The sequence below is a fragment of the Emydura macquarii genome, unplaced genomic scaffold (genome assembly GCF_026122565.2).
Source record: "Emydura macquarii macquarii isolate MOO-44397 ecotype Brisbane River unplaced genomic scaffold, CSIRO-AGI_Emac_v2 contig_318, whole genome shotgun sequence".
Taxonomy (NCBI): domain Eukaryota; kingdom Metazoa; phylum Chordata; order Testudines; family Chelidae; genus Emydura; species Emydura macquarii.
In genome coordinates this window covers 795,265-819,574 of record NW_027130455.1, presented here as the reverse complement: position 1 = coordinate 819,574, position 24,310 = coordinate 795,265, and the positions used below count along the sequence as shown (strand labels likewise).

General features: G+C 38.6%; 1 protein-coding gene across 3 annotated transcripts in view; it reads left to right on the top strand.

Moving 5' to 3' along the window:
- Positions 1 to 24,310, top strand: part of GRIA4 (glutamate ionotropic receptor AMPA type subunit 4) — a 275,597-nt gene that overhangs the window by 169,349 nt on the left and 81,938 nt on the right. For all 3 annotated transcript variants that reach the window (XM_067567661.1, XM_067567671.1, XM_067567680.1), the window contains exons 4-8: positions 214 to 398; positions 15,853 to 15,906; positions 17,950 to 18,108; positions 18,846 to 19,013; positions 20,713 to 20,817. In XM_067567661.1, coding sequence (XP_067423762.1) covers positions 214 to 398; positions 15,853 to 15,906; positions 17,950 to 18,108; positions 18,846 to 19,013; positions 20,713 to 20,817 — 671 coding nt within the window. The remainder of the gene's footprint in view (positions 1 to 213; positions 399 to 15,852; positions 15,907 to 17,949; positions 18,109 to 18,845; positions 19,014 to 20,712; positions 20,818 to 24,310) is intronic.

The following is a 24,310-nucleotide window of genomic DNA, read 5'->3' as shown; positions in this document are numbered from 1 at the left end:
ATCATATAAATGCTTGTAGTAATAATTATTAATAAGCTTATAGATAGTTTAAGTACTAAAGTCACAGATAGCCAATAGCAAAGTAGGAGCTATAACTCTCAGTCCCCTCTCTATTAGACCATACATTAAGGGATATGATATTGATTAATAACCGTTATGATTCATAAAAATGCGAAGATTGTGTTATTAGTGTATTGTATCCTTTTCTTTTAGGTTACTCAATACTTCAAGCTATTATGGAAAAAGCGGGACAAAATAGCTGGCAAGTCAGTGCCATATGTGTGGAGAATTTTAATGATGCCAGCTACAGGAGGCTTTTAGAAGACCTGGATCGAAGACAAGAAAAGAAATTTGTAATAGACTGTGAAATAGAGAGGCTTCAGAATCTTTTAGAACAGGTAATACCACTTTTAATGTGACTGTAAAGCCATTACTATAGTTCCACAAGAGCAGCCTCTAAGCTTTACCCTACATTTATTTTTGCCAGTCAAGACAAGGTTTTCTCAAGGCTTATTCAGGGGCTAATATTCTATCTCCCCATCTTCATCTTAATATGAAACTTCCATCACAGCATCTGGCAGGTCAGAATGAATAACCACTTCTTCTGAGACAGCAAGCAATGCTGGTGCACCTCAAACATCAGCCTAGAGCTTCAAGGCTTAGAGAGTCTTGAACCAAAGTCTCTTGGCTGGCAGAACAACACCCTGCTACCAAGTTATCAAGAAGATTGTCCCAATCTTCATTTTTATATTATGTTAAGATTGGATTTTTTAGATCTAGATTGTATATTTTTCTAAAAGAAACACTCAAGGAATTATTTAGGGGAAGTTCTATGGCCTGTGCTACTCAGGAGGGCAGACTGGATGATCATACTAATCCCTTCTGGATTTAGAATCTAGCATCTTTTATTTTATTTATTTTATTTTTTATTTTTAAATACCAATTTTGTTTGAAGAAATTGTTTATTTTTATCCAGGATTATTTACTGTTCTCCAAACATCATAGACAACATATTTCCAACTGTACAAAGGTCTTGAAATCATTATTACACACCTCTAAATGGAAGTTTTATTACTCGTAGCAAAGAATTTGTGAAAATGGAAAAGAGTGAAATTAAGTGATCTTTTGGACTGAGGGATGGAGAGCATATTCTTCTTTTGTTCATGAAGGCAGCAGTTATGTAAAGGAAAGACTATGGGATTAATTATTCACTGCCTTGCACTTTGTATATCCATTTACACTTGATCCAAGTGGGCCTAAAATGTTATCATTCTCATCTGGAGAATCTGGCCATATAACTGTGTCTCTCTGAGCTATTTCTTAAATGACCGGAAAAAAATAATAGTTAGTTAGAAAAAAGCATTGTGCTAAGTGATAGGAAAATAACTTGAGAAACTATATTCTTTTTGTCTCACATAATCCCACATATTATGCTGATGTTCTGAAAGTGCACTTTTCAGTATCTATTGCCACTGTGTGAGAACTACAGTGAATGAATGCCATCTAGTGGTGCTAAATTCTGTTTTATTGCAGTACTTTATTTTATTTCCTTTTTTTATTATTATTATTTTGCAAAAGATATAGTAGAGGTTTATAAAGTTTTTATTTCATAAAACATTAGTGATGCAGATGCTGGTATGGGCAGTTAAATATAAAATGTCATTTGTGATTCAGAAATGTGCAAAGTAGTATATTCTGAAAACCACTGTAGATTAATTTTTTTAACAGCAGAAAGGTGAGAGAGAAGAATTAATGATATGGCACTTCTAAATTTAACAAAGATTATTTCAAATATGTGATGCCATACATATTAATTTGGCCAAATCTTTTGTTACTGTGTCATTGTGCTTTAATGCACATTTATCGTAGCTTATAATCAAATCCTTCTCTTATCCAATCTCTTTTGTAATAAAACAAAAGAGAACTGTTTTTAGGATTGTTTTTAAAGTGTGTAGGGAAGCAATTTTTCCGCATGTGTGTGTGTGAGAGAGAGAGAGAGAGAATTTCAAAGCCTGTAACTGTTGGCTTATAGAGAGGATGTTATATGCATATTTCTGCATAAACTCATGAATCTATTGCTTTAATGGTAAGGAAATACATCTTCTTAGTGCATGCTATCAGCTTGCTTCTGATCTCACTGATACTAGTTTTACACTGGTATGACTCCATTGCCTGCTAGGAACCACTCCTGATTTTTATCTTAGCAGCCAAGATTGGAATCGGCCCTACATTTGGCATGGACAAGTCCGTTTTAGAATAGTTTGCACTCTTTGTTTGGTTAGGTTTAGGACCTGAATCTGCAGCACCAAAATCAGTGGAAGTTTTGCCATTTACTTTAGCAGGTCTAGGATTTGTCATTTGGTTACATTGTATGGTAACTCAAAGTGGTGGCAATTTAAAATATCAGGCCCTGACTTTTTTCATTTTGCATGAAGATTATGGTAGCCTAGAGATAACAGATGTGGTAACTTCACAGCAGGCTGAAATCAGAGCGGATGCTCTTTCCAACCAGTCAAAGAGGAATTGACTGAGTCTCAGGCTTCCTAATTGATTCAACAGACCTTTTTCCCCAGACTTTTTGAGAAGTGAAGTTTAGTTATTTGATGTACAAGTAAACGTTCTGTAGTGTATTTTCGCAGAAGTAAGTAAGTCTTAGTAAAATGAGATCTCATGCAAAGTGCTCTGCTCTTCAATATTTGCTGACTAAAAATGAGAAACTGACGTATTTGTGTGTGTGTAAATTAATGTATGTTACAGAAGTGTAGATAGTGGGTCTCTCCAGTTCTAAACAGCCCTTCTTAGAAGGGGATGTATAATATACTGTGTGTCCTAAGATTCTGGTTTATGGTGAGTTCATTAGCTGTGTGAAGACAAAAGTAAATGTAAAGAGAACTTAATTGTTTACATATATAGAGATGCACAGCACCTTTTCCTTGGAAAGATGACTCTGAAAACCCAAGTATAATGATTGCTGGGTTTGAAAAGAACAAGCATGTAGATTCTGCTAATGCATTAGGTGGATAGGAAATATGAAAATATCACTCTTTTATGCATATATAATGAGTTGGTTATGTTTTGAGGATATCTCAAAGAATCATCTTGCCCAAAATCCTTATGCTTATGACATGGTATAAAAACTAGATAGAAAAGTAAGGCCAGCCCTTTGCGTAGCAACATGATCTCAGTGGACAGGTACAGGATACAAATGGACCAGGAGGAAGTTGCTTCATACTTCCACTCCAAAATGCTAACTCCAGCTCCAGTTTAAAATAAGCATCTATGCTGTTGCCTGAAATAAGACTCCAGTGTTTGACTTTCCCAACCCCCAGAGATCTATTTTATCCAAATGTATTTCACAAGTTTGCTCTTTGTAGAATCAAAATTAGACTTAATTGTCCTATAATGTGTCCTCTTAGGAGATGATCCTTGAAAAAGTCTTCCTTCTTCCAATGCAAATCCATAGACAGATGTTAGCAAGTATAAAATAATTAACTCTCATTCTCCTGCCTCAATTTATATACACATATATTACTAATAATTAGGTAGCTGATCTTTTGTTTCATCCACATTTACACAGGAATAATAAAAACAGCCAACACATTTTCCATTGAAAATTGTAAATGAAGAAGTATACTGAGAGATTAATAAGTAAATACTCTTTAGCCACTTTGCCCAAATACTATGATAGTGTGGGGGAAATGTACATGGTCCAAAAGATGTTTTGTTTTTTCCTGTTGAAAATGATATTTGATTGGCACATTCATTCTGTAGTTTTTAGGTATGTATCTGATGCACAAAATCTCAAATATTTATCACTTAGGGCTACCTTCTCAGAAATATTATTATTATTATTCCTTATTTGTATTTGAGATCAGAACCACAGGATGCTGACCTAGCTGCTGTATAAGCACATAGTTAGAGACTGTCCTGACCTGAATAAGCTTTCAGTTTAGAAAGACAAGATAGAAGAAGGGAAAGGGAGGCATAGAGATGTGAAGTGACATTTCCAAGTTCACATAGGAATTGGCAGCAGAACCAAGGCTACTGACTCTCAGTCCATTGCCACAGGACCATAAACCTCATCATTTGCCCATGCCTGTGCTATGAACAATTATGCTTTCAGTCACAGGTGTTTAAGAGCACAAATATTTTTTCTGACTCAGAGGACAAAAGTAAGTGAATGAGACTGAGGAGTCTATCTACTTAATTATCTCTTGCTTCTAAACTGTGCTTCCAAATTGACCTCCTAAACTGATGCGATGGATTAGCATGTCTAAATTATTGGTAAGTGCTGTACAGCTTTGCTTTCCACTTCCTAGCAGTCAAGCTGCTAATACGTGCAGTGACAACTAGTGATTTATAAATGGAACAGTCCATGACAGCAAAAGTCGTACACACTACACAACAAGAATCAACATCAGTATGTTTCTTCCATGTTCCACTAGAAGTGCTCATATCCACGCCTTGTGCATTGTAAAATAGTGTGTCCCTTTGTATTTTCAGCTTGTCAGTAAGGGTGAGCAGCCCAGTGGAGGTAAATACGGATGTGTATCTTTTAAATATGGATGTGTATCTTTTAAATGAGTGGAAGTTCATTATTTTATTCCTGTTATTGATGTGTTGGATTTGGAAACTAAACTCGTATTTCACCACAAATGTACCCAGGGAACAAAAGCCATTATTACAGAGACCCAGGCAAAGTAAATCAGGGTACTTTCAAGTAACAGCAACTGAAAATTCTAAAACAGTAACTAAAATTTCTATCTGCTTTTCATATGATGTGGCATGATCCAAACTGTATTTGCAGTAAAATCAAGGATACTACTCAGTTTAAACTGGAGCAGGAAGAAAATAGATGTGTAGCAAAATACGCACACTGTTTAAGGAAATGTCAGATCACCTTGTTCCAAGACTTACTTGGATCAATTGGATTAGTTTGCTTTCCACATTCTAGCAAATACTTCATAGATTTCCTTTTTTATTTCTTCATTTCCCCCCTTTCAAATGAGACTGAATGAAGATGCCATTCAAACTCACATGAAAATGTAGAAAAGGCAATAAACTGTAGAGGTCTGTGTAGCTCTGTGTAATAAGGCAATAAACTGTAGAGTCGATCTCAATTATTTTAACTTAAATATATCCTATTTTTTCAAATATTTTCTTTAATTGCTGTTACTTATAATAAGACATAGGAATCCAAAGCCCCAAAGAGATTTTGCACTCTAAATAGACAAAATGTAAGGCATGCAGAAGGCATGATGATAGCCATTGTTATTAGTTGCACTGATTTTGTAACATAATTCTGCGGTTGTTGGGTTGGTTTTTGTTTTTTAAAATTATACTACAGGAAAATTTAAAATTACAAAATAATTTCTAAAAAAGCAGGAAATGCCAAAGTTGATAGTGCCTGTTCAATCTTATTTTGTCTGCTTCTGCATATACATTACAATCTTTGAATATATGCAATGTTTAAACAATTTGTCTTCCACTATTTTTCCTCAAGAGTGCTCATTCAGGGCACATATATGAACAGTGCACAGTTAATGAGATAGGGATGTAGCATGACTGAGAGAGGGTGTTACAGATCTGACCTTTATTTCTGGCCAGATTGAGGGTCCAATTGTCCAACACCAATCACACTGAGTAGTTCTTATATGAGCAGTCCCACTGAACTTAACATAAACAAAAATTTCAGAATCAGGCCTAGAGTTTAGCTTGAAGTAAGGCACAGACCACATATACCTGCTTCATTCTCCGCTTATTGTTCACTTGCACATGCGTAGATGGGTCTTGTGGAAAACTAGTATGTGATCAGGTAAATACTATTTCATAGCTGAATCCTGCAAACATAGGCCAGATTGTGGTTCCACTAATGTGCCTGCACTGGGAAATAAGGTAGCTGTTATTCTCCTCCCTGGCTACCTGCATCCTGGGCAATAACATGAGATCATCCTTTGGTGGTGTTGCTACTCGCCCTCCCTTGGAGATGAATAGGGAGTGGGCAGATGAGGTTGGAGAATAGGTGGAACCTCGGTTCTGCTCTCCAGTGCACTAGTCAGTGCAGCTCAACTGGGGATTAATTTGCCACAGGTATAGGGCTGATCCAGATTACTTCCCTTGTGGGGCGAGGTGTAAAAGGGAACCAGACTGGGACTCAGAGTCACAATCTGGTTCTTATGGCCTGCACTTGGGGCAGCACAACTGCACACTGCCCCTTATACAGGGCTTATAACCCAACCACAATTATGGCCTGCACTTGGGGCAGCACAACTGCACACTGCCCCTTATACAGGGCTTATAACCCCAACCACAATTTAGCCCCTAGATACTATTTCCATACCAAATTTCAATCTTATGCCCAAAACTCTAGGGCACTGAAGCTGTCAAAAGAAAAGTGGTGGAGCTCTCCGGCTGGATCTGTGTGTGTACTCATTTGTGGGAATATATATGACAGGGCTGCATTTTTCATTTACCTTTTTTGTATTTGAAAATGGCTGAACAGTGTTTTGTCAGCTTGCCTGTACCTGCTGTTCAACGTTGACTGTGACTACAGGAGCTTGTGAAAAATGCTGCATGGGAAGTGCAGCTAGTACCTTTTGGTGTGAAAAGCTAGGGGCTGGAGGAATCATTTTTCATAGTTTTTATGAGCTTTTTACTTAAATGAAAATGTCCACAATAGATTCTACTGTCTCCTGTCCCACTCCTTTCATAGTCCTCTGGGCCAGATTATAAACGGCCATAGAGTTTGTCAATCTTTGAAAAACTCCCACTGACTGCAGTGATAGTTGAATAGGATCCTTCTTACAGTGGTTACTTCTTTCCTGAGAAATGTATATCTGCTTTCAGTTTCTTTTTTCCAAAGCTTTTTTATCAGTCTTTTCTCTTCTGCATGTAGTAATCTAGATTGCATTGTCTTTCCCAACTGCACCTTGCGCAGTCCAAAACTCTTACGTTTGTTGTATGAGAGTCTTTAAATATATCTCATATATAAACACTGATCTGTCTTTTCTTGGATGTTGCATAATATAACAGTGTAGTTGTCAAGATCAGCATTGCAGGTTGATTTCAATCTTTTTTTCCCAATACAAGTGCAACCTTTTCCAAGAGACCAGCACCCCTTCACTCAGCTCCATCTGTGTTCTGCGTCAGCAAGACCTAACATCACCACTCACACAGAATTGCCTTCGTCTTTAAATACAGAGGTGAAAATTGTTATGCGATGTCTGACGCACATTCAGTTGTTCTGTGCAATTATGCACATTAGTAAAGAGAACATTCACAGTATCTAGTACCATTAACAATGAAATCTAGGAAGTAAAACAATATTAACGATGTAAAGCTTGTATTTTAAAATCAGAAGCCAAGTTTTAGTTAATTAATATGGGTAAGCAGTGCAGTCAAATGGTTACACCATGGTGTTAAGAATCAGGAATTTTGGAGTTTGTCCCCAGATCTGTGACCAACTCAAGGTATGTCTTTGAGCAAGTTCTTTAATATCGTTGATCTTCAATTTCCACATTGGTAAAGTGCTTTGTGATGAAAAGTGGGGTTCAGATCAAATTCCCACTTTAGCAAGATATAGATCAAAGCCTAAGTGCAGGGTTTAATTATTATTACTACAACCAAACTAAAACTGAATCAGCTGAATATAATTTGTGACTGGAGAAAAAATATGGAAACCAATATATACCAGTTGCTGTACTTGTTCCACTGTGCCAAATGAGAGTTAATCCTAATGAAGTAATGCCAACCAGCTACAGGTTACATTGATAACATGATCAAGTTGTAAACGTAACTGTTCATTAATTAAAAATATATATATATGGTTCACTGTTTTTGTTTAGTTTGGGTGTTTTGCTAACTTTAACTTGGCATATGGCCAAATTACGTTTAACTCATTCTTTTTACTGAGAATTTACTGAGAATAGTACAATCTTACAAGGGGGAAAACAAACAAAAAACAACAACAAAAACAGCCTGCCTACAGGGAGGCAGAAAATAACCATAGACATATAAATTAAACAAAACATCAAGCATACTTCCACAGCCTCCTCCCTTTTCTTGTTTTATATGAACAAAATAGCATTCTGGTACTGCAAGGGCATTTACAAAACACAAAATAATATTGTAAAAATTCAGAAGTATTTATCAAGAGTGTTACATTGACTTCACATTCAAGTCCATTGTATTATGAGGATTCCTGTACCCCTTGGCACAGTCTAGTGTCTCCCCGTCTCATATTTTCATGCACGGCCTATCTACTAGACTGGAAAATGGGCTCTCAGATTGACTCTGCCCAAACAGGACTGCAAAGCAGCTCATTGGTCTAAGTTCTTGGCATCTGAACAGTTCTTCCTGCGTGTGGATTTGGGGGATTCTTCAACAGGTCTTCACCTCTCTTCTTTCCTCTCTCTCTCCTCTTCCTCTTTCCTTCTTCCCCAGCAGCACAGATATATGGATTGTTGCAGGTTGGAACCGAGAACAGCCAGTACGGCAACCACTGTGAAAGCCCCTGACTGTGCCCTATGGGGAAGGGACACTCCTCCTTCCCCCATCACTGCCTGTGGTCAGCAATCAATCGGGAAAGGCCCCCCCTGGGCTTTTTTCATTTTCTGCAAAATGTTTGAAATTTCTCATTAAAAAGTTTTTCATATTGAATATTTCATCCATGTCTAGATGTGGTGTAATGGTGCAGCAACATGGACGAGTTTAAACTGCACCAGTAATAAGAAAGCAAGGTGCCATAGCTAACAAGATTTGGACGTAAGTAATGGGTTGTTTCTTGGAGAGAGAAAGAATGGAACGTGCAGCAGACAGACAAAGGATTAATAAATTAACCTAATCTCCTTTTATTTACAAATACACATTTCCCACAGATGGGCTTGGAACAGAAATGAGATGGAATAGCAAAAGCAGCAGGAAGTGCACCCTGCCAAGGTGTTTCTTCCTAATGCCTTCTGAGGCAACTCTCAGGGTTTTTTTATTCCATCACAGCCATATGTTTTCCCTGCACAACTCTGGCTACTCTATCTTATAGTAAAGATGGGCTCTGTATTTGAAGCTTCTCTCTTCTGTGCTTAGCCACGTGCTTTCAGTTACCACATACTGTGGATGTGTGGTGCCCTCCATGCTTGAGCTGTGCCACTGCTTTGCAACAGAGAAGGAAACCAATTTACTCACTAACAGCGCCCTGCTTATCTGTCTGTTGCCTCCTTTAACTTCCTCTTCACTGTTGTTAGGGCACCTGTTGTATAAATCTCCAACCATTCCACCAAACAAGGGCATCCCCATCAACTTTCCTACGTACTGGCTGTGGAAGTTAAGCTCTGAGTTTCTCCGTGGCTTTTTTATGGTTTCTGTGTGGCTTTGCAAAAGATTTATCCTTGCTGCAGACACTGTATAAATTCTCATCTCTTATACGGTTTATATCGTTACTTCTTCTGCCATAATATTTCTGTTCACATCTCAATCTTTTATCTTTTACAAGCCTCCACACTTTTTCAGTGTATTACACAGGCCTCGCTTTATTGTGTGGCTTCTTTTTCTTAGGACAGCGGATTGTCACACTTTCCTGAAGGGGAAAGCTGCTGTAAAATTCCCATTTGTTATGCACAGGTTTAGCTTTTAGTGGGTGTTTAACTTAAAATAAGACCTTTTCTTTCCAAGGGCATGACTCCAGTCTTCAGGAAACCACAATGAGCAGGACATTTCAAGCTGTAATAGCGAGGCATTATTTTTAAATGAGATGTATGTTAAGCAAGAAGGCTGCCTCAGGGGGCCTGATTGCTTATGCAAATCAGAAGTTGGCTGAACTGAAGTCAGAGGAATTTCTACTAGTACAAGTGGGGGGAGAATCAGAGCCCAAAGCTATTAATGCTGACATGGCTCTATCTTCTTTTGATTAGAACAGTTTCTGAATTTTAGGGTTGCCAACAGTCCTGTATTACAAGGGACGTTCCTTATTTAAATAGAAAATTGCCTCTCCCATACAAAATCAGTTTGGAATGCCTTTTAGAATCATAGAATCATAGAGTTGGAAGGGACCTCAGGAGGTCATCTAGTCCAACACCCTGCTCAAAGCAGGACTAAATAATCATCTAAATAATCCCAGCGGGGGTTTTGTCAAGCCACAGTTTAAAAACCTCTAAAGATGGAGATTCCATCACCTCCCTAGGTAACCCATTCCAGTGCTTCACCACCCTCCTAGTGAAAAACTTTTTCCTAATGTCCAATCTAGATCTCCCCCACTGCAATTTGAGACCATTGCTCCTTGTTCTGTCATCTGCCACCACTGAGAACAGCCTAGCTCCATCCTCCCTGGAACTCCCTTTCAGGCAGTTAAAGGCTGCTATCAAATCCCCCCTCATTTTTCTCTTTTGCAAACTAAACAAGCCTAGTTCCCTCAGCCTCTCCTCATAAATCTTGTGCTCCAGCCCCCTAATCATTTTTGGTGCCCTCCGCTGGACTCTCTCCAACTTGTCCACATCCTTTTTGTAGTGGGGGGCCCAAAACTGGACACAATGCTCCAAATGTGGCCTCACCAATGCTGAATAGAGGGGAATAATCACTTCCCGCGATCTGCTGGCAATGCTCCTACTAATGCAGCCCAATATGCTATTAGCCTTCTTGGCAACCAGGGCACACTGCTGACTCATATCCAGCTTCTTATCCACTGTAACCCCCAGGTCCTTTTCTGCAGAACTGCTGCCTAGCTCGTCGGTCCCCAGTCTGTAGCTGTGTATGGGATTCTTCCATCCAAAGTGCAGGACTCTGCACTTGTCCTTGTTGAACCTCATCAGATTTCTTTTGGCCCAATCCTCCAGTTTGTTTAGGTCCTTCTGTATCCTATCCCTACCTTCCAGGGTATCTACCACTCCTCCTAGCTTAGTGTAATCTGCAAACTTGCTGAGGGTGCAATCTACCCCGTCCTCCAGATCATTGATGAAGATGTTGAACAAAACCGGCCCCAGCACCGACCCCTGGGGCACTCTGCTTGTGACTGGCTTTTTTCCCATATTTCAACAGCAGGGGGCCAGTATTCATGAGTGCATCTTTCTACTCCCCTCCCGACCCTGGCCCTTCAGTGCTGCGCAAGGAAAGCAGATGGGACCACCCCTAAGTACTGGCCCCTTGCAGGACAGGGACTTCTGCTGAATCCAGCCCTTGAGCACAGCCCCGTTGGCTTTCCCTGTGCAGGTTCTGTCTGGCAGGGCAAGTGGATGGGATGTGTGACCTGGAGCTGTTCTGAAGGGCCAGGGTCAGGAAGGGTTGCTGTCTGGTGTGGGCGGGGTCAGTATTCCCAGGGTGTAGCCTTCCTGCTCACAGAGTCTCTGCCAATGACCCCAGCAGGATACATTAGCACTGCAGCATGCAAAGACCAGCGACTGCAGCCTCCAACTGGCTCCTGGCACCTATGTAGAACCTGAACAGGAGTCTCGGCAGCTGCTGGTCCCGTTCCTGAGGCCCTGGGTTCTCTGCAGCATCCAGAGCTGGAGGCAGAGAAATTCTAGGAAGCATGGTGGGGAGAGGGGAATGGATTTGCCCCCAGAGGCTCAAGTCATGATTGGGGACATCTGAGGTCTGTCTCGTATTTTTAAAATACTGTGTTGGCAACTCTCTTTCCAACCAAGACTCCAAGAACTGTTGTTCAGCTAATATTAAAGTGTCATGTTAAACACACTGTATAAAAACCAGGAAGTGCAGAGTTAAGACTGACAAGCTAGCTCTGATACTTACCTCACTTTTATATCACTCCAATTCCATTGGCTTCCATGAAGTTACTCTTCATTTACACTGGTGCACAGATCAATGTCAGGCTTCCTATTCTTAAATAGAATATGTTAGATCATCAGTTAAAGCTCCCTCCAGTATTCTGTTCCTTTTAGGTTTCTCATGCCTAAAATACCTACATGAATTGTAGTAGGTTATGGATAGAGTTTTGTGCATTATCTCTGAATTTCTGTTCTTTTGTAGGACTGATGCAGGATTTTGAGATAATAATGAATTCAGTTCAGTATGGTTTAATCTTTCTTTTTAGTGCATTCATATAAATAAGGAAAGAAGACAGAATAAACTGTAATAGAAATTTTAGAGTTTTTACAATTGACTCTGTGCTGTAGTATGTAGTAGAACCAAGTATTCTCAGTGAATGATGTGCTGAATGAATTTTGCCTCATTTTCTGCTCACAAGGTTTTGGGCATCAGCTTACGCTTTTTTATGTATTCATTATTCAAAATTGTTTTACTTATTTATTTATGAATTTGTTTGGATTTAAATACAACAGCATGACAGAATTCCAATTCTAGGCTTTAAATACTCTTGTTGTAAATTTAAAAGATGCAAATCAATATCATAACAATAGCAAATCAGTGGCATGGTTCAGTCTCCAGACCAGTGTAACCCACTCATCGCTTTCCTCCCCAAACTCTCTCCAAGTTGCTTCAGCCTTTTCTAAATGCCCCCTAAAATAGAGACAAGTGTCCCCCAGATGTCAGTGGATTCACACTATTTTAGATGAAGAGAATGGTCTTGTGGTTGAGGCTCCTGGCCTGGGACTCAATTCAATTCCTTGCTCTGCTACAGACATTCAGTGTGACTTTAGTCAAGCCACCTAGTCTCTCTGTGCCTCAGTTCCCCATCTGTAAAATGGGGATAATATTCTTTCTCTCACTCATCTTTATTTATAACATAAGCTCTTCAGGGTATGGACTCTGACTTATTATGTTTACATACAGTGGGGCCCTCATCTCAGTTGTGTCTTCTAGCCCCTGTTATAATACAAATTGGGTAAAATCATAACTGAGTAAGAGCTTCATTTCAAAATTGAGGAGCCCTCAAAGAGAATGTGCTGGCCTCATCTCCTTTTCTTATATAGGAAGGGTTCTAGCTTGAATGCCCCCATTGATCTCAGCTGCAGCAGTATGGAACAGGGAGAAAAGTGGTCCCTCAGATAGTAAGTTCCCATATCATGCAGGGCTTCATAGTCAGAACCAGCCCCTGAAACTCCACCAAGAAGCCATTAGGTAGTCAGTGCAGATTTTGAAGTAGAAGTGTCGTGTGCTCATAGTGCGGTATTCCATTAAACAAACATTCTGCTTCCAAGTAGCAAATAATTCTATAGATTGTTCATGAGCAGCTCATCATAAACATTTGAGATTCCAAATTAGAGCCATGTTGATTAGTTTTGACTGAACATATAGATCATGTAGTATTGTCTCTGTTCCCCAGCTGGACGAGCATAACTCTTAGAATCTGATTTCTGATACAAATATTCAGAGTGCATTCCACATATATTTTCTAGTATTCACTTAACATTTACTGTGTCCATAAACAGTTCTGACAGCACACTTGGTTGCTAGCACGTCTACAGAGAGCAAATACCAGAGGGACACAAACATAACAGAAATTTTATTCCAATATTTTCTGTAATATTTTTGCAGAATTTTCTCATTTCTATTATTTTGACACTTTTAGAAATGCATTTGAAACACCTGATCATAAATGGGTTTATCATGTGCTTGCTTGATTTGACTGATGCTTTGTAATGGCCAGTGTAGTCTATGCTGTCAAAACTACAAAGCCAGATTCTCAGCTTGGGTAAATTATCATTGCTCCACTGACCAATGGAGCGAAGACATTTTACATCAGCAGAAGATCTGACCCACAGTTTTTAACGCATAATTTACCTTCTGATTCAAGTTAGTCTCTTTCTCAAAAAGTGGATATTTCACTCAAATGGTTTATTTATTATTAAATATTATTATTTAACGAATTATTTAACACAGGATTTTGTAACCTATATCAATTTCTTTGCACTTTGGAGGTATACATATACCCGTCTTACAGAGCATTACTGATGGGAGTACAGCTCTAATGACAAATTCATCATTCGTGTAAGGGACTGCAGCTGAATTGAAGCCAGTGGAGTTTCAAGCTACTTATTCCAGCAGTGAATTTGGTGAATGCATATGCACATTGGAAAACGCTATGACTACATGCTTCTGTATAGATGCAGTGGGTGGTTCATAAGGACTTGATTCGTCTTCTACTGAAATGAAGGGGAGTTTTACCACTGACTTTAAAGGGAGGCTGATTGGACTGCAGATGAGTGTTCAGTTCACATTATGGACTGTCAGCCTGAGACATCAAAAACAATGAGAGTCCTGTAGCACTTTAAAGACTAACAAATTTAATTTCTACAGGCATAAGCTTTCATGGACTGCAACCCACTTCATCAGATCTGATACATGTTATTTTAAAAAATGAAGTTGATTTTAATCATTGGAACAAAAGAAGCATTATAAGCCAGTAATGTTTTAGGAATTAGGGGAGGAAAGGAAGACCGTTTTCTTTTATACCTTAAAACTTAAAAATAGCCAATGTTTTTAAGGTCTATGGACCATTGATGCCAAATTTCTTGGATTCCTCTCTTTTGCTGCACCAGGAGAGGGGGGTTGGTCTGTCAGAATTACAATTGGATGAGGAATCAGGCAAATAATTTAATCTTTCACTCTTTTGTTCCTCATCTATAAAATGGGCATATTAATCATTATCTACTGCATGGGAGGACGGGAAGATTAGTGAATGTTTGTTCTGTGCTTTGAACAGGGACAGTGCTTTATGAAAGTCAAAAACTATAAACTCTTCAGCACAGGGACTGTAGCTGAAGGTGTTCAAAAAAGTGGAGGGGATTAAGCTACACATCTTACATTAATTATTAAATACTCTCCCTGGAAAAGCTCAGCCAGGGTATGTTTGTGTGTTTGGATTGCAGCTTAAATGCTTTGGGGAGCTAGGTGAGTAAATGAGAAGAAATAATTAATATGTTTGAGCCTAAAGCATCATTTTTATGATGGAGTTGTAAAAGTCCTGAAATAAGAGTTAAGAGGACTTTATTGTTGCTGAATAAAAAATGCATGTTGCAGGTGTTGCTAAAGCTCTCTTTATAGTAAAAGCAGCTTTCTCTTTAAAATTAAGGCATTAGCATCTGTCATGCTCTGCACTTTTAGCTGTTCTAGTAATAATCCAGGATCCATATCATAGAAAATGCCATTAGAGTTGTCACTAATTATTTTGTGTATTGGCCAAGGGTTGACCTGGGTACAGAATTATTCTCTCACCTGCAATGTTGGTCCTTCACTCTGTTCTGCATCATTTCTCTATGTGGGCCAAATACTCAAAGCTAGTTTGGCTTAGCCCTTATGAATGTGTGCAGAGGGGTGAATGGAATAAGCAAGGAATCCCCTGTCAGCTGTGAAAGACCTGTTGCAATTGCAGCTGATCCCCAAAATGGGCAGAAAGAACTCAGGGCTGAGCGTGAGCCACACAATCTAACACTCAATTCTTATTTAGTTCTCACTTGTGCAAGCTACCATTATCTTCACCTGCCTCAGTAGGAACTGAATAGAGCAGCTGATCCTGTAAAAACTGGGAACTTCAGTCCCAAGAGCCAAAAATGTACCATGTTTCACAAGCACTAACTACATGGAATATAAAAATAAAAAGGTGCAAAACAGCTTTTAGTCTTTCATGGTGTCATATGACCTCCAGTGTCTGGATATGTATACTGCAGGCAATTACTACACTTGCTAAAATAATATACTGCAGTAATATGTTCAATTATATGGAAGGCAGTCAGATTGCAGAATTGCCGGTTAATTGTTTTGACTATTTGCATTTTAGCAGGTTCTAATGATTGGGCATTAGGAAAATTATAGCTACCTCAATCATTTTGATGGGGGACAAATCTCAACGTTATGATGCTAAAATTACATTTCTCATAATCATCTGATGATTAATGCCCGGTTTAAGCAGTACAATAAGACATAGTTTGCTCTTTCTTTCCCGCACAGATTGTGAGTGTTGGAAAGCATGTTAAAGGCTACCATTACATCATTGCAAACCTGGTAAGATCTTTTTCTATAATTATGTCAGTGGTTGACAAGTAACACACTCAACTGTGCCATGGAGCTATAGCACTACACATGAAGTTTGCTATTTGTAACCAATGTACAATTTACCATAATAGATTCTGTGCAATGTACTAAAGAATGTGCATTTTCTGTTTTGATTTCTGCCATTTGAATAACAAGAAGCCAAATTTTGCCCTAAGTTACATTCCATTAAAATCAATACAGGATTAAGGTGCTGCATGAGTGTAATTTAGCATAGCGTCTGATCCATAATAATATTACACTATCATTTTAAGCATCTTTGTGTATTACTAGAATAATAAGGTTCTCCACATCCTTCAGGGTGGCATATGTTTTGCTGTAAAATAAGCTACTTTCAGTAATATTACTGATTCAGTATTTTCCCTCTAAATCCACATTATACAGTTGCACAAAAAGTGTTAGAGGAAAGGAAAAGAGTAAATTAAATATTTCATTTTTAAAGTAATCTCTTTGCTTAAACTGAGCATCCTAATGCAGAGAATATAGATCTGGTTTTGAAATACATTTTTGTTTGCTTGTTTTCTTACTCTTTACTCACCCTTAAGGAATTTGAGCTGACAAAAGCCTCTGTTGTGCTGCACTCTACTTATAGGTTCAGTGAAAATTCTTTCCAGTTATTTTTTTAAGACCTCCAACTTTCCAGACAAGATAAGTCAGTCCTCTCCAGGCTCTTGAAAATTGGACTTTTGGCACCCCAAACATATATAATTCTTCAAATTATTTTTCCTATGTAAGGTGGTTGGGAAATAATTGAATTGTTCAGTGGATTGATAATGGGATATGAACTGCAGCTTATTGCCCTCTAGTTTACATATGAAAGTGACTGAAAGCTGCAGGTATCTGATGACTATTCAGTAGCATGAATGTAAAATGAGTTGATGATCTGACATCTTTCACATGCACTAAAATTCTCTTTGAGGGCTTGATCCAATGCCCTTAAAGAGGGTCTGTCCATTGACTTCAGCTGGCATTGGGTCAGGTCCCCACAAAACTTTTTCTAAATCTTGCTTTTTAGGTGCAATGTAATAACACCACTCAGGATGAATTAAAATTTGCCTAATCAGTGGAATTTAAAAAAAAAGATAGAGATGTTTCAGAGACAGTTTGGTAGGGAATGGAAGATTTTTTTGTTGTTGTTTTTGGTGTATGTATGTATTTTTGTTCGTTAGTTAGTTATGCATTCCTAAGGTGGAATTATATCTCTAAAAGAACCTTTTATTAAGAAGTTTGGATTTACACTCACTGAACAAATTAACCATATAAACACATCATCATGGATGTGCATATAATTTAATATTTCTTTCTATGTTGACATTGAGGTTTAATATAAACCTCAAATACAAAGGAGGAAATGATTATCTGATGGCTACATTTAAAACTTCATAGTAGGCTTGGTTTTGATGTCACTTACATTGGTTTTACAGGGGCAGGCAGACCTAGAAATTCTATGTATAAATTCTGATATCCATGACACCACTGTATATGTCCATCCATCTTCAGCTTGAACAATTGGTCTCAGACAGCTTATACCTATGAAATAGTTTCTTCTTCACTCTGCAATATCACCTTGAACTGAAGGTTCATAATGGATTACCCTCAATCTAATTCACATTGAAGTAGTTTGTAGTCTTTCCTTTGACTTTAATAGAGACTGGATCAGACCCTTAATATTCTGAAATTGTTTTGCAAACATGATGAATTTGTTTTCTCAAACATTGTCCATCATTCCCAGCAATGCCTTTTCCAACTGTTGATACATGCCTGTTGCATTCAAAGAGTGATCTGGTAATTTTAGTTCACAGATTTTTTTTATCATGCAAAGTAACATGATGTGCTAAGGCAGAAGTTTCTTCCCAGGTTTTAAGCCTTTGCTTGTATTAGAAATCTATTTCCCTATTTCTTTTCTGTCCGTTCATTTATTTTCATTGCTACCCTAAAACATGTATGACCCAGAAAAATGTGCTAGGGCAACTAAATGTTGAATTGATTTTCTAGGGATTCAAAGATATTTCTTTGGAGAGGTTTATGCATGGAGGAGCCAATGTAACAGGATTTCAGTTGGTAGATTTCAGTACTCCTATGGTAACTAAACTCATGCAGCGCTGGAAGAAGCTGGATCAGAGAGAATACCCAGGGTCTGAGAGCCCTCCAAAGGTACTTATACATTTAACATACTACCAAGGATTTTATTCAAACATCTTAACTTATGATTATCATAACTGAGTCTCAGCCGAGTGCTTTATCCACTAGACTACCCTGCCTTTGAGTGAGCAGCTATGTACTTTTCACTCTCGTCGTCAAAGTAGCAACTACTGCAAACTCTATCTTACATATTCTCTGCCTAGAAATAATACTTTCCCACCTGAATTCTCTAGTCTCCTTTATTTCACCGATAGCCTATTCATGAGAGCAAGTAAGCAGAAATTTTGCAAATGGAATGAAAAATGCTAATCCTGGTTACTTTGCTACTTAATTAACCGGGTTCTCCCACTGTTTTCAGTTCATTTATTCATGATACTAGGCCTGCTCAGTGAGCTACCAGTTCTTCTTTCACCTTGAGTGAAGATGGCTGGGAAGGTCTTAGTCCCAGATGGATAAGGTAAATGACAAAAAGTTTGAGAAAGGAAGGTCATTGTATTAATTTGTCTCTTGCTATGGGTTCCTCAGAGAGATCTTTCTTTGACCTTCTCAAATTCTGTTTTAAAGCTGAGCTATTGTAATATGATTTCAATCTGAGAGCATGCATTCCTTACATAGACAAAACTTCTATTGACTGAGATGGGAGTTCTGCCTCAAGGTGCATAGCAGGCCAAAACAGAAATATAGCTAACTCTGAGCTGATTTTCTTTAGACTTGCCACACTGAAATGATGCATTTGTCTCACTGTTTAGTACACATCTGCATTGACCTATGATGGGGTACTCGTGATGGCTGAAACATTCCGTAACCTCAGAAGGCAGAAAATTGATATTTCACGGAGAGGAAATGCTGGTGATTGTCTTGCTAATCCTGCTGCTCCCTGGGGCCAGGGGATTGATATGGAACGAACACTCAAACAGGTAACACTATGCTTTATTCTAGTGACCTGGGTGAATAGTAGATCAATGTGCTAGTTCTGTGATGTGGAAGGTATTACACTCAACAAGGTGTGATGGGCATATGGGGATGTTTCTTTTCAATCACCATCTGAAAGCTCCTAGTAATAGTTTGATTGTTTTCACTGCTGCTGTTTTAATTTATCTGTGGGTAGAAAGGGTAGCGAGCCCCTCAGTCATTCAGATGCATCTTTGGTCCTTCCATTTTTTAGCCAAATTATATTACCAATGAAGCACAAAAGCTGCAGCCAGACCACAGAGCAAATACTTTACTTAGTATATTGAAAAACTACTCTGTTATATTGTAAGAAATGGAACATTCTCTGCTGAAGTGGTTAGCTTGCCACCTGCTTTATGCACTATAACCTAGGCTTGAAAAGTAATATTCATTTAAAGAAAAAGATAATTTCAGGTAATACAAATAGAAAAATATGTAATTAAAGTACTGTCAGAGAGTTGTTTTATTAACCACACTGCATATCAAATTTGTTTTCATCATCCCGAATGCTTGTAAACTACCCGCAATGACAATCACATAGGTAAAATTATTTAAAATTTTTGTTTCTTTAAAAAGAGATATCCCAGAGCCGTTGTTCACTCATGTCAGAAGTTTGAATTTCTGATGAATATGGATGCCTAGAAAGTTCCAGATCCCTGTCAAGATGATTTAGCCTTTCTCTTCAAGAATGGAGAGTTTAAAAAAAAATCCTACAGTAGAATTTAAACCATTCCAATTGCAAATGAGCAGACTGAACTCAGGAGCAGACACTGAGAAGAAGTGATTGCTGACAGAAATGGCAGCTTTCTGCCAACCAGCAAGGGTTTCAGTCTTGAAGAAGAAGAGTTGGAGAAGGCTGAAATAGACAAAAAGAGAAGGATATGATTTAAAATGCATGTCCTGACTCTTATGAAAAGATATTAAACATTTAATGTACTTCAAATATTCTGTGAAGAAAGTGTACAGATCTGTGATATTCCCTAAAGGCATAAAGTCAAGTTTCTATGGTGAAGCTGACATCACGACCATAAAGTCTGAGTAACGCGACTTTATGGGCTTGATCCTGTTACCATGGAAGCCAATGGCAACACATCCACTGACCTCATCAGGATAAGGATCAGAGGTCTATAGGCCTATCAGAACAGTGTCACAGGGCCCACAACCCAGGGCCGGAGCTTAGGCTGCAGTTTAGCTCATGCCCTCACTGCATCTGCTGAATTAGCCTATGGACTGATAATGCACCCACAGTTCCAGAATGTCATTTTCATGAGGTGTTTAGGGCCATAGGAAAAAAGGAGTTGTGGATCCTGCAGCCTCTCCCCCATCACCCTCCACATTAACCTCCCCTCACACAGACATACCAGCTTCTGTGGTATAGAGGGCCTTGCTTAGGATGAATTTCACCCTGGTGAGTATTGTACTTCAGTGAACGCTTGCTTTATTATCAAATTTGAGATGGAAAAGGCCCAAAGGGTCAAGCAAGCAAACATCCCTTTTTGTTTGCTTTGGTCCAAAGTAATATATTTACAGTATACTGCAGTGAAAATGCGTGGTCCACAAGGACAAGATGAATGTGTTCCATGATTCTCTTCAAAATGTCCATCTACTGTGTGGCACTTGGGTACAGAAAGCACATAAGGCTGGAATTTGTTTTTTCACTTTTAGGTTCGAATACAAGGACTGACTGGAAATGTTCAGTTTGACCACTATGGTCGCAGAGTCAACTACACAATGGATGTGTTTGAGCTCAAGAACACAGGTCCTCGTAAGGTATGTGCTGGTCAGATCTGAAAGGGTCTGTCGGTCTGTACCCTGCCATTGAAAAACTAAAGAAATAAAGCCATCAAAATAAGGACTTGGGATCCGGGAGAAAAAGCTCTTGTGTCAAATTTAATCCTGGGGCAAGCAGGTGCAAACCAGTGATGTCAACAGAGGTGTAGCCACTAGCACTAGGGGTGAATTTGGGGCATTATTTTTACATTTTTTGTTAAATACATAAAGTAAATTATGTATTATAATGTCGGATTGGGTTTGGGGAGGGTTGAGAATGTAAAGTAAATTTTACAGTAGACACCTTTATTCTATGCCACAATGTAAGAGGAAAATGAATGAAAACAAGTGTACATGTATGTCAAAGTTGTTCAGTCAGGCATAGTCTAATGAAAAACAGCTTGATGGGGTTTTGTTAGGCTGCCTGGGAAGTAAAGAAAAGTCAGCAGTCTGAGTAATAGATGCCTACTGCCCCTTGCCTCCAGTAAATTATCAACATTTTATGCAGTTGTGTTTTTACCTTATGGATGAACATAAACTAGAAATCAGAAATTGTAACTAATATGGGTTTTTGATGGTCAGGAGGAAAGGAAGAGGAAAACCATATTTATGGAAGGAAAATGAATTGCACCAGCTAATTACATTTGCTTTAAATACAACTGACCTTATTTTTTTCGATATTTTGTATAAACATTTTAAATGGTCACCATAGACAAGTACACTTTTATGCATGTCCAGTTTGCATGCATCCTCAACATGTGACTGCATATTGTGTGTTGTCCATGTAAAAGAGAGTATACCCTTTGAAAATATGGGTCTTTATTCTTTTTCATCCCTTTTGCTTTCTTGTTGGAGCTTGTAAACATTTCATGAATATAAAATACATAATAAAAAAGAGAAAAGAGTAATTAGGTGCATGCATTCTGCTCCCAATTGGAGTACCATATCCTGTTTTATTTGCCAGACCATCCAAAAATATAGCAGAGTTTGAAAAGGGACAGACAGATGAGCCAAAGGTGAACTAGAGAATAGCAGGTCTTGAGCTAATATTGAGATAAATCAGGATTAAATTAAGTCAAGAGTCCTCCACTGTTAGATACACAGGAATTTTTAGAACAAACGTGCTCAGCAAATGATACCCCTGATGAACTGTTATTCTTAAAAGGCAAACAGTTCAACATCATAGTGGTGAGGGGGAAGAATGCTAAGCAACAGACCCAGAGCTCAAATTTTAGTCAAGACAAATTAACTGAAAAGTATCCAAGTAATAGCTATGATCCAAATCAATGTGTGCAGTTGTAGTTTGCAAGTATGATAAATGACTGAAGCTTGATATGGGAAAGGTGGACTTGTCCTGGTCCTTTCATGAATCGCTCTGTCACCTGACAATGAATAAATCTAATCTGTCTACTATTCCTAGTCTAACTGTCTCTGTCCTTGGTTGTCCCCGCATTGTGGACAACAGGCAATAAGTGCTTGTGGCTCTGGTACACAGGAATCAAGTGCTGAAGTTTGATGTTTACTTCATGAATTCTCTTCTCTTTTGATTGTTAACTGCATATTCCACTCAGGGGATGCACTGACCAGTGCAGCCTGAATGGTAGAATTCTATTTAGTAGTCACCATTGGAGCACTCATAAGTCTCCCTTGCTCTTCTCTTCAGTCAACATCAAAACCATAGGACAAGGGCATAAAATGGCATGGCACTCCAACCGCTTCAGTTCCTTCTGAACCAACTGAACAGTTAGAAACTTGCTATAGGATACTTCCAGATCGATGTTGGCTAGTTAGGTATCAGTAGTTAGTAGTTGTCAGTAGTAGTCAACTAAGTTATAGATAGCAATGAGGATGTCTGAATTGAAAAATAAAAAGCCTGGATTTAAGGGATGTCTCATGTCCAGTGGTGTTCCTGGCACCTGACGCACATGCCAAATGTCTGGCATGTTTAGGAGGGGGGATAATCTCCTTCAAAATGTTTGCTCAATTTTTACTACATAAGCAAAGAAAGAAAGACAAAAGAGACTTCAAGTGATTCTACTACAAAAGTCATTGTCAGTGAAAATATCTGGAATGGAAAGCACACAGAGACCTGCTTTGGCTCCAAGCAATTCAGTCAAGAAAGATAGATCATCCTCAGTACCTGGTACTATGGGATCCTGGAGGAGTAACGATCTGAAGTAAAAGAAATCCATGACGGTGTCAGCCTCTCTTTCTAGAGCCAGACAAGTTCAGGAAGACTCAGCTTCAGTGCCCAGTACTAATATCCAATCCTCATTGATGTCTGCCTCTTTGCAAAAGCAATCCTTGAGAAAAAGATTAATCTAGACAAACACTTTTTGAAGAATTTTTTTTTAATGCAGGATCTTGAGGTAGGATCAGGAGATGTTCTTCTTCAAATCCAATTGTGTTGGATCCAGATGAACTGGTTTTGAAAATGAGAGCTAAGGAACCAAGAATGGTGGGATTCGATAAAGATTCAGTAATCAGTGGCAGCACAGTATCACAACGGATAATTGTGCAGTCAGTGGTTCATTGTTCAGATCCAACACCAGTTCTGTCAGTAACTGAGCCAGGTATTAGTTCTGAGTAGGTATCAAATGTTGTGTTTCAGCTGATCCAACTAACTACTTCTCCGAGAATCAGTAGAGGGCTGGAAGAAATCAGAAATTCCCCAATACTTTTTGACATCTAAGACTTCTTCTGGATTTTGAGTGAAGGTTTTCTCATCACTTTCTGTTCAAAAGAGGTTATTATCTCTGCTTCCCATCCAAACCACAAAGGGATTGAGAAAAGAGATACATATCAAAGACTGGATCTGGATAAAGACTATTATAGACAGTTTCATATATAGCCATCCGATCTGTATGCACAAAGATATTGTCAACCAGACCCATCAATAGGTTTTTGACCTGACTGGCAAGTATTGCCTTGCGTTAGATGGTCCCACTGGCCACCTCCATCAAGAATCCAATCAATCAAGAAATCTAATCAAGAAAATCCAATATATGGAAATAGGTCTTCACCAGTTCAGCACTAGGGGAACATTCAGCTGTTGGATCTGAAGAATGCGGATCTGACAATGCAACCAATGCTGGATAAATTGCCTATGGAAGTAAGCGATCCATTGTTTGAGGAGGGGACTTATTGGACCTGAGGGAATCTGAGCCAGATTCCGAAGATATGTCTTTTCCAGATTAAAATGTGCAGGACATTTTAGCATCATTGCCAGTCTGAGGATGCTGTGGCTTTTCATGAGCTAGTAACGTGCATGACAAAGACATTAGATTTTTTCTCAGTTTTGCTTGAAGAATCGGCCCATCCTGTTTTTGACATTTTGGGGGCTGCTTCTACACAACGAGTTACACTTTCTTTGGAACTATAGTTACAGCCAACAAAATCAGTTTGGAATAATCCCTGATCCACTCAGCCTTTATCAAAAAAATGCAGATAAATTATATCAATATACGTAGAAAGGGCTTGCTATGTTTAATAC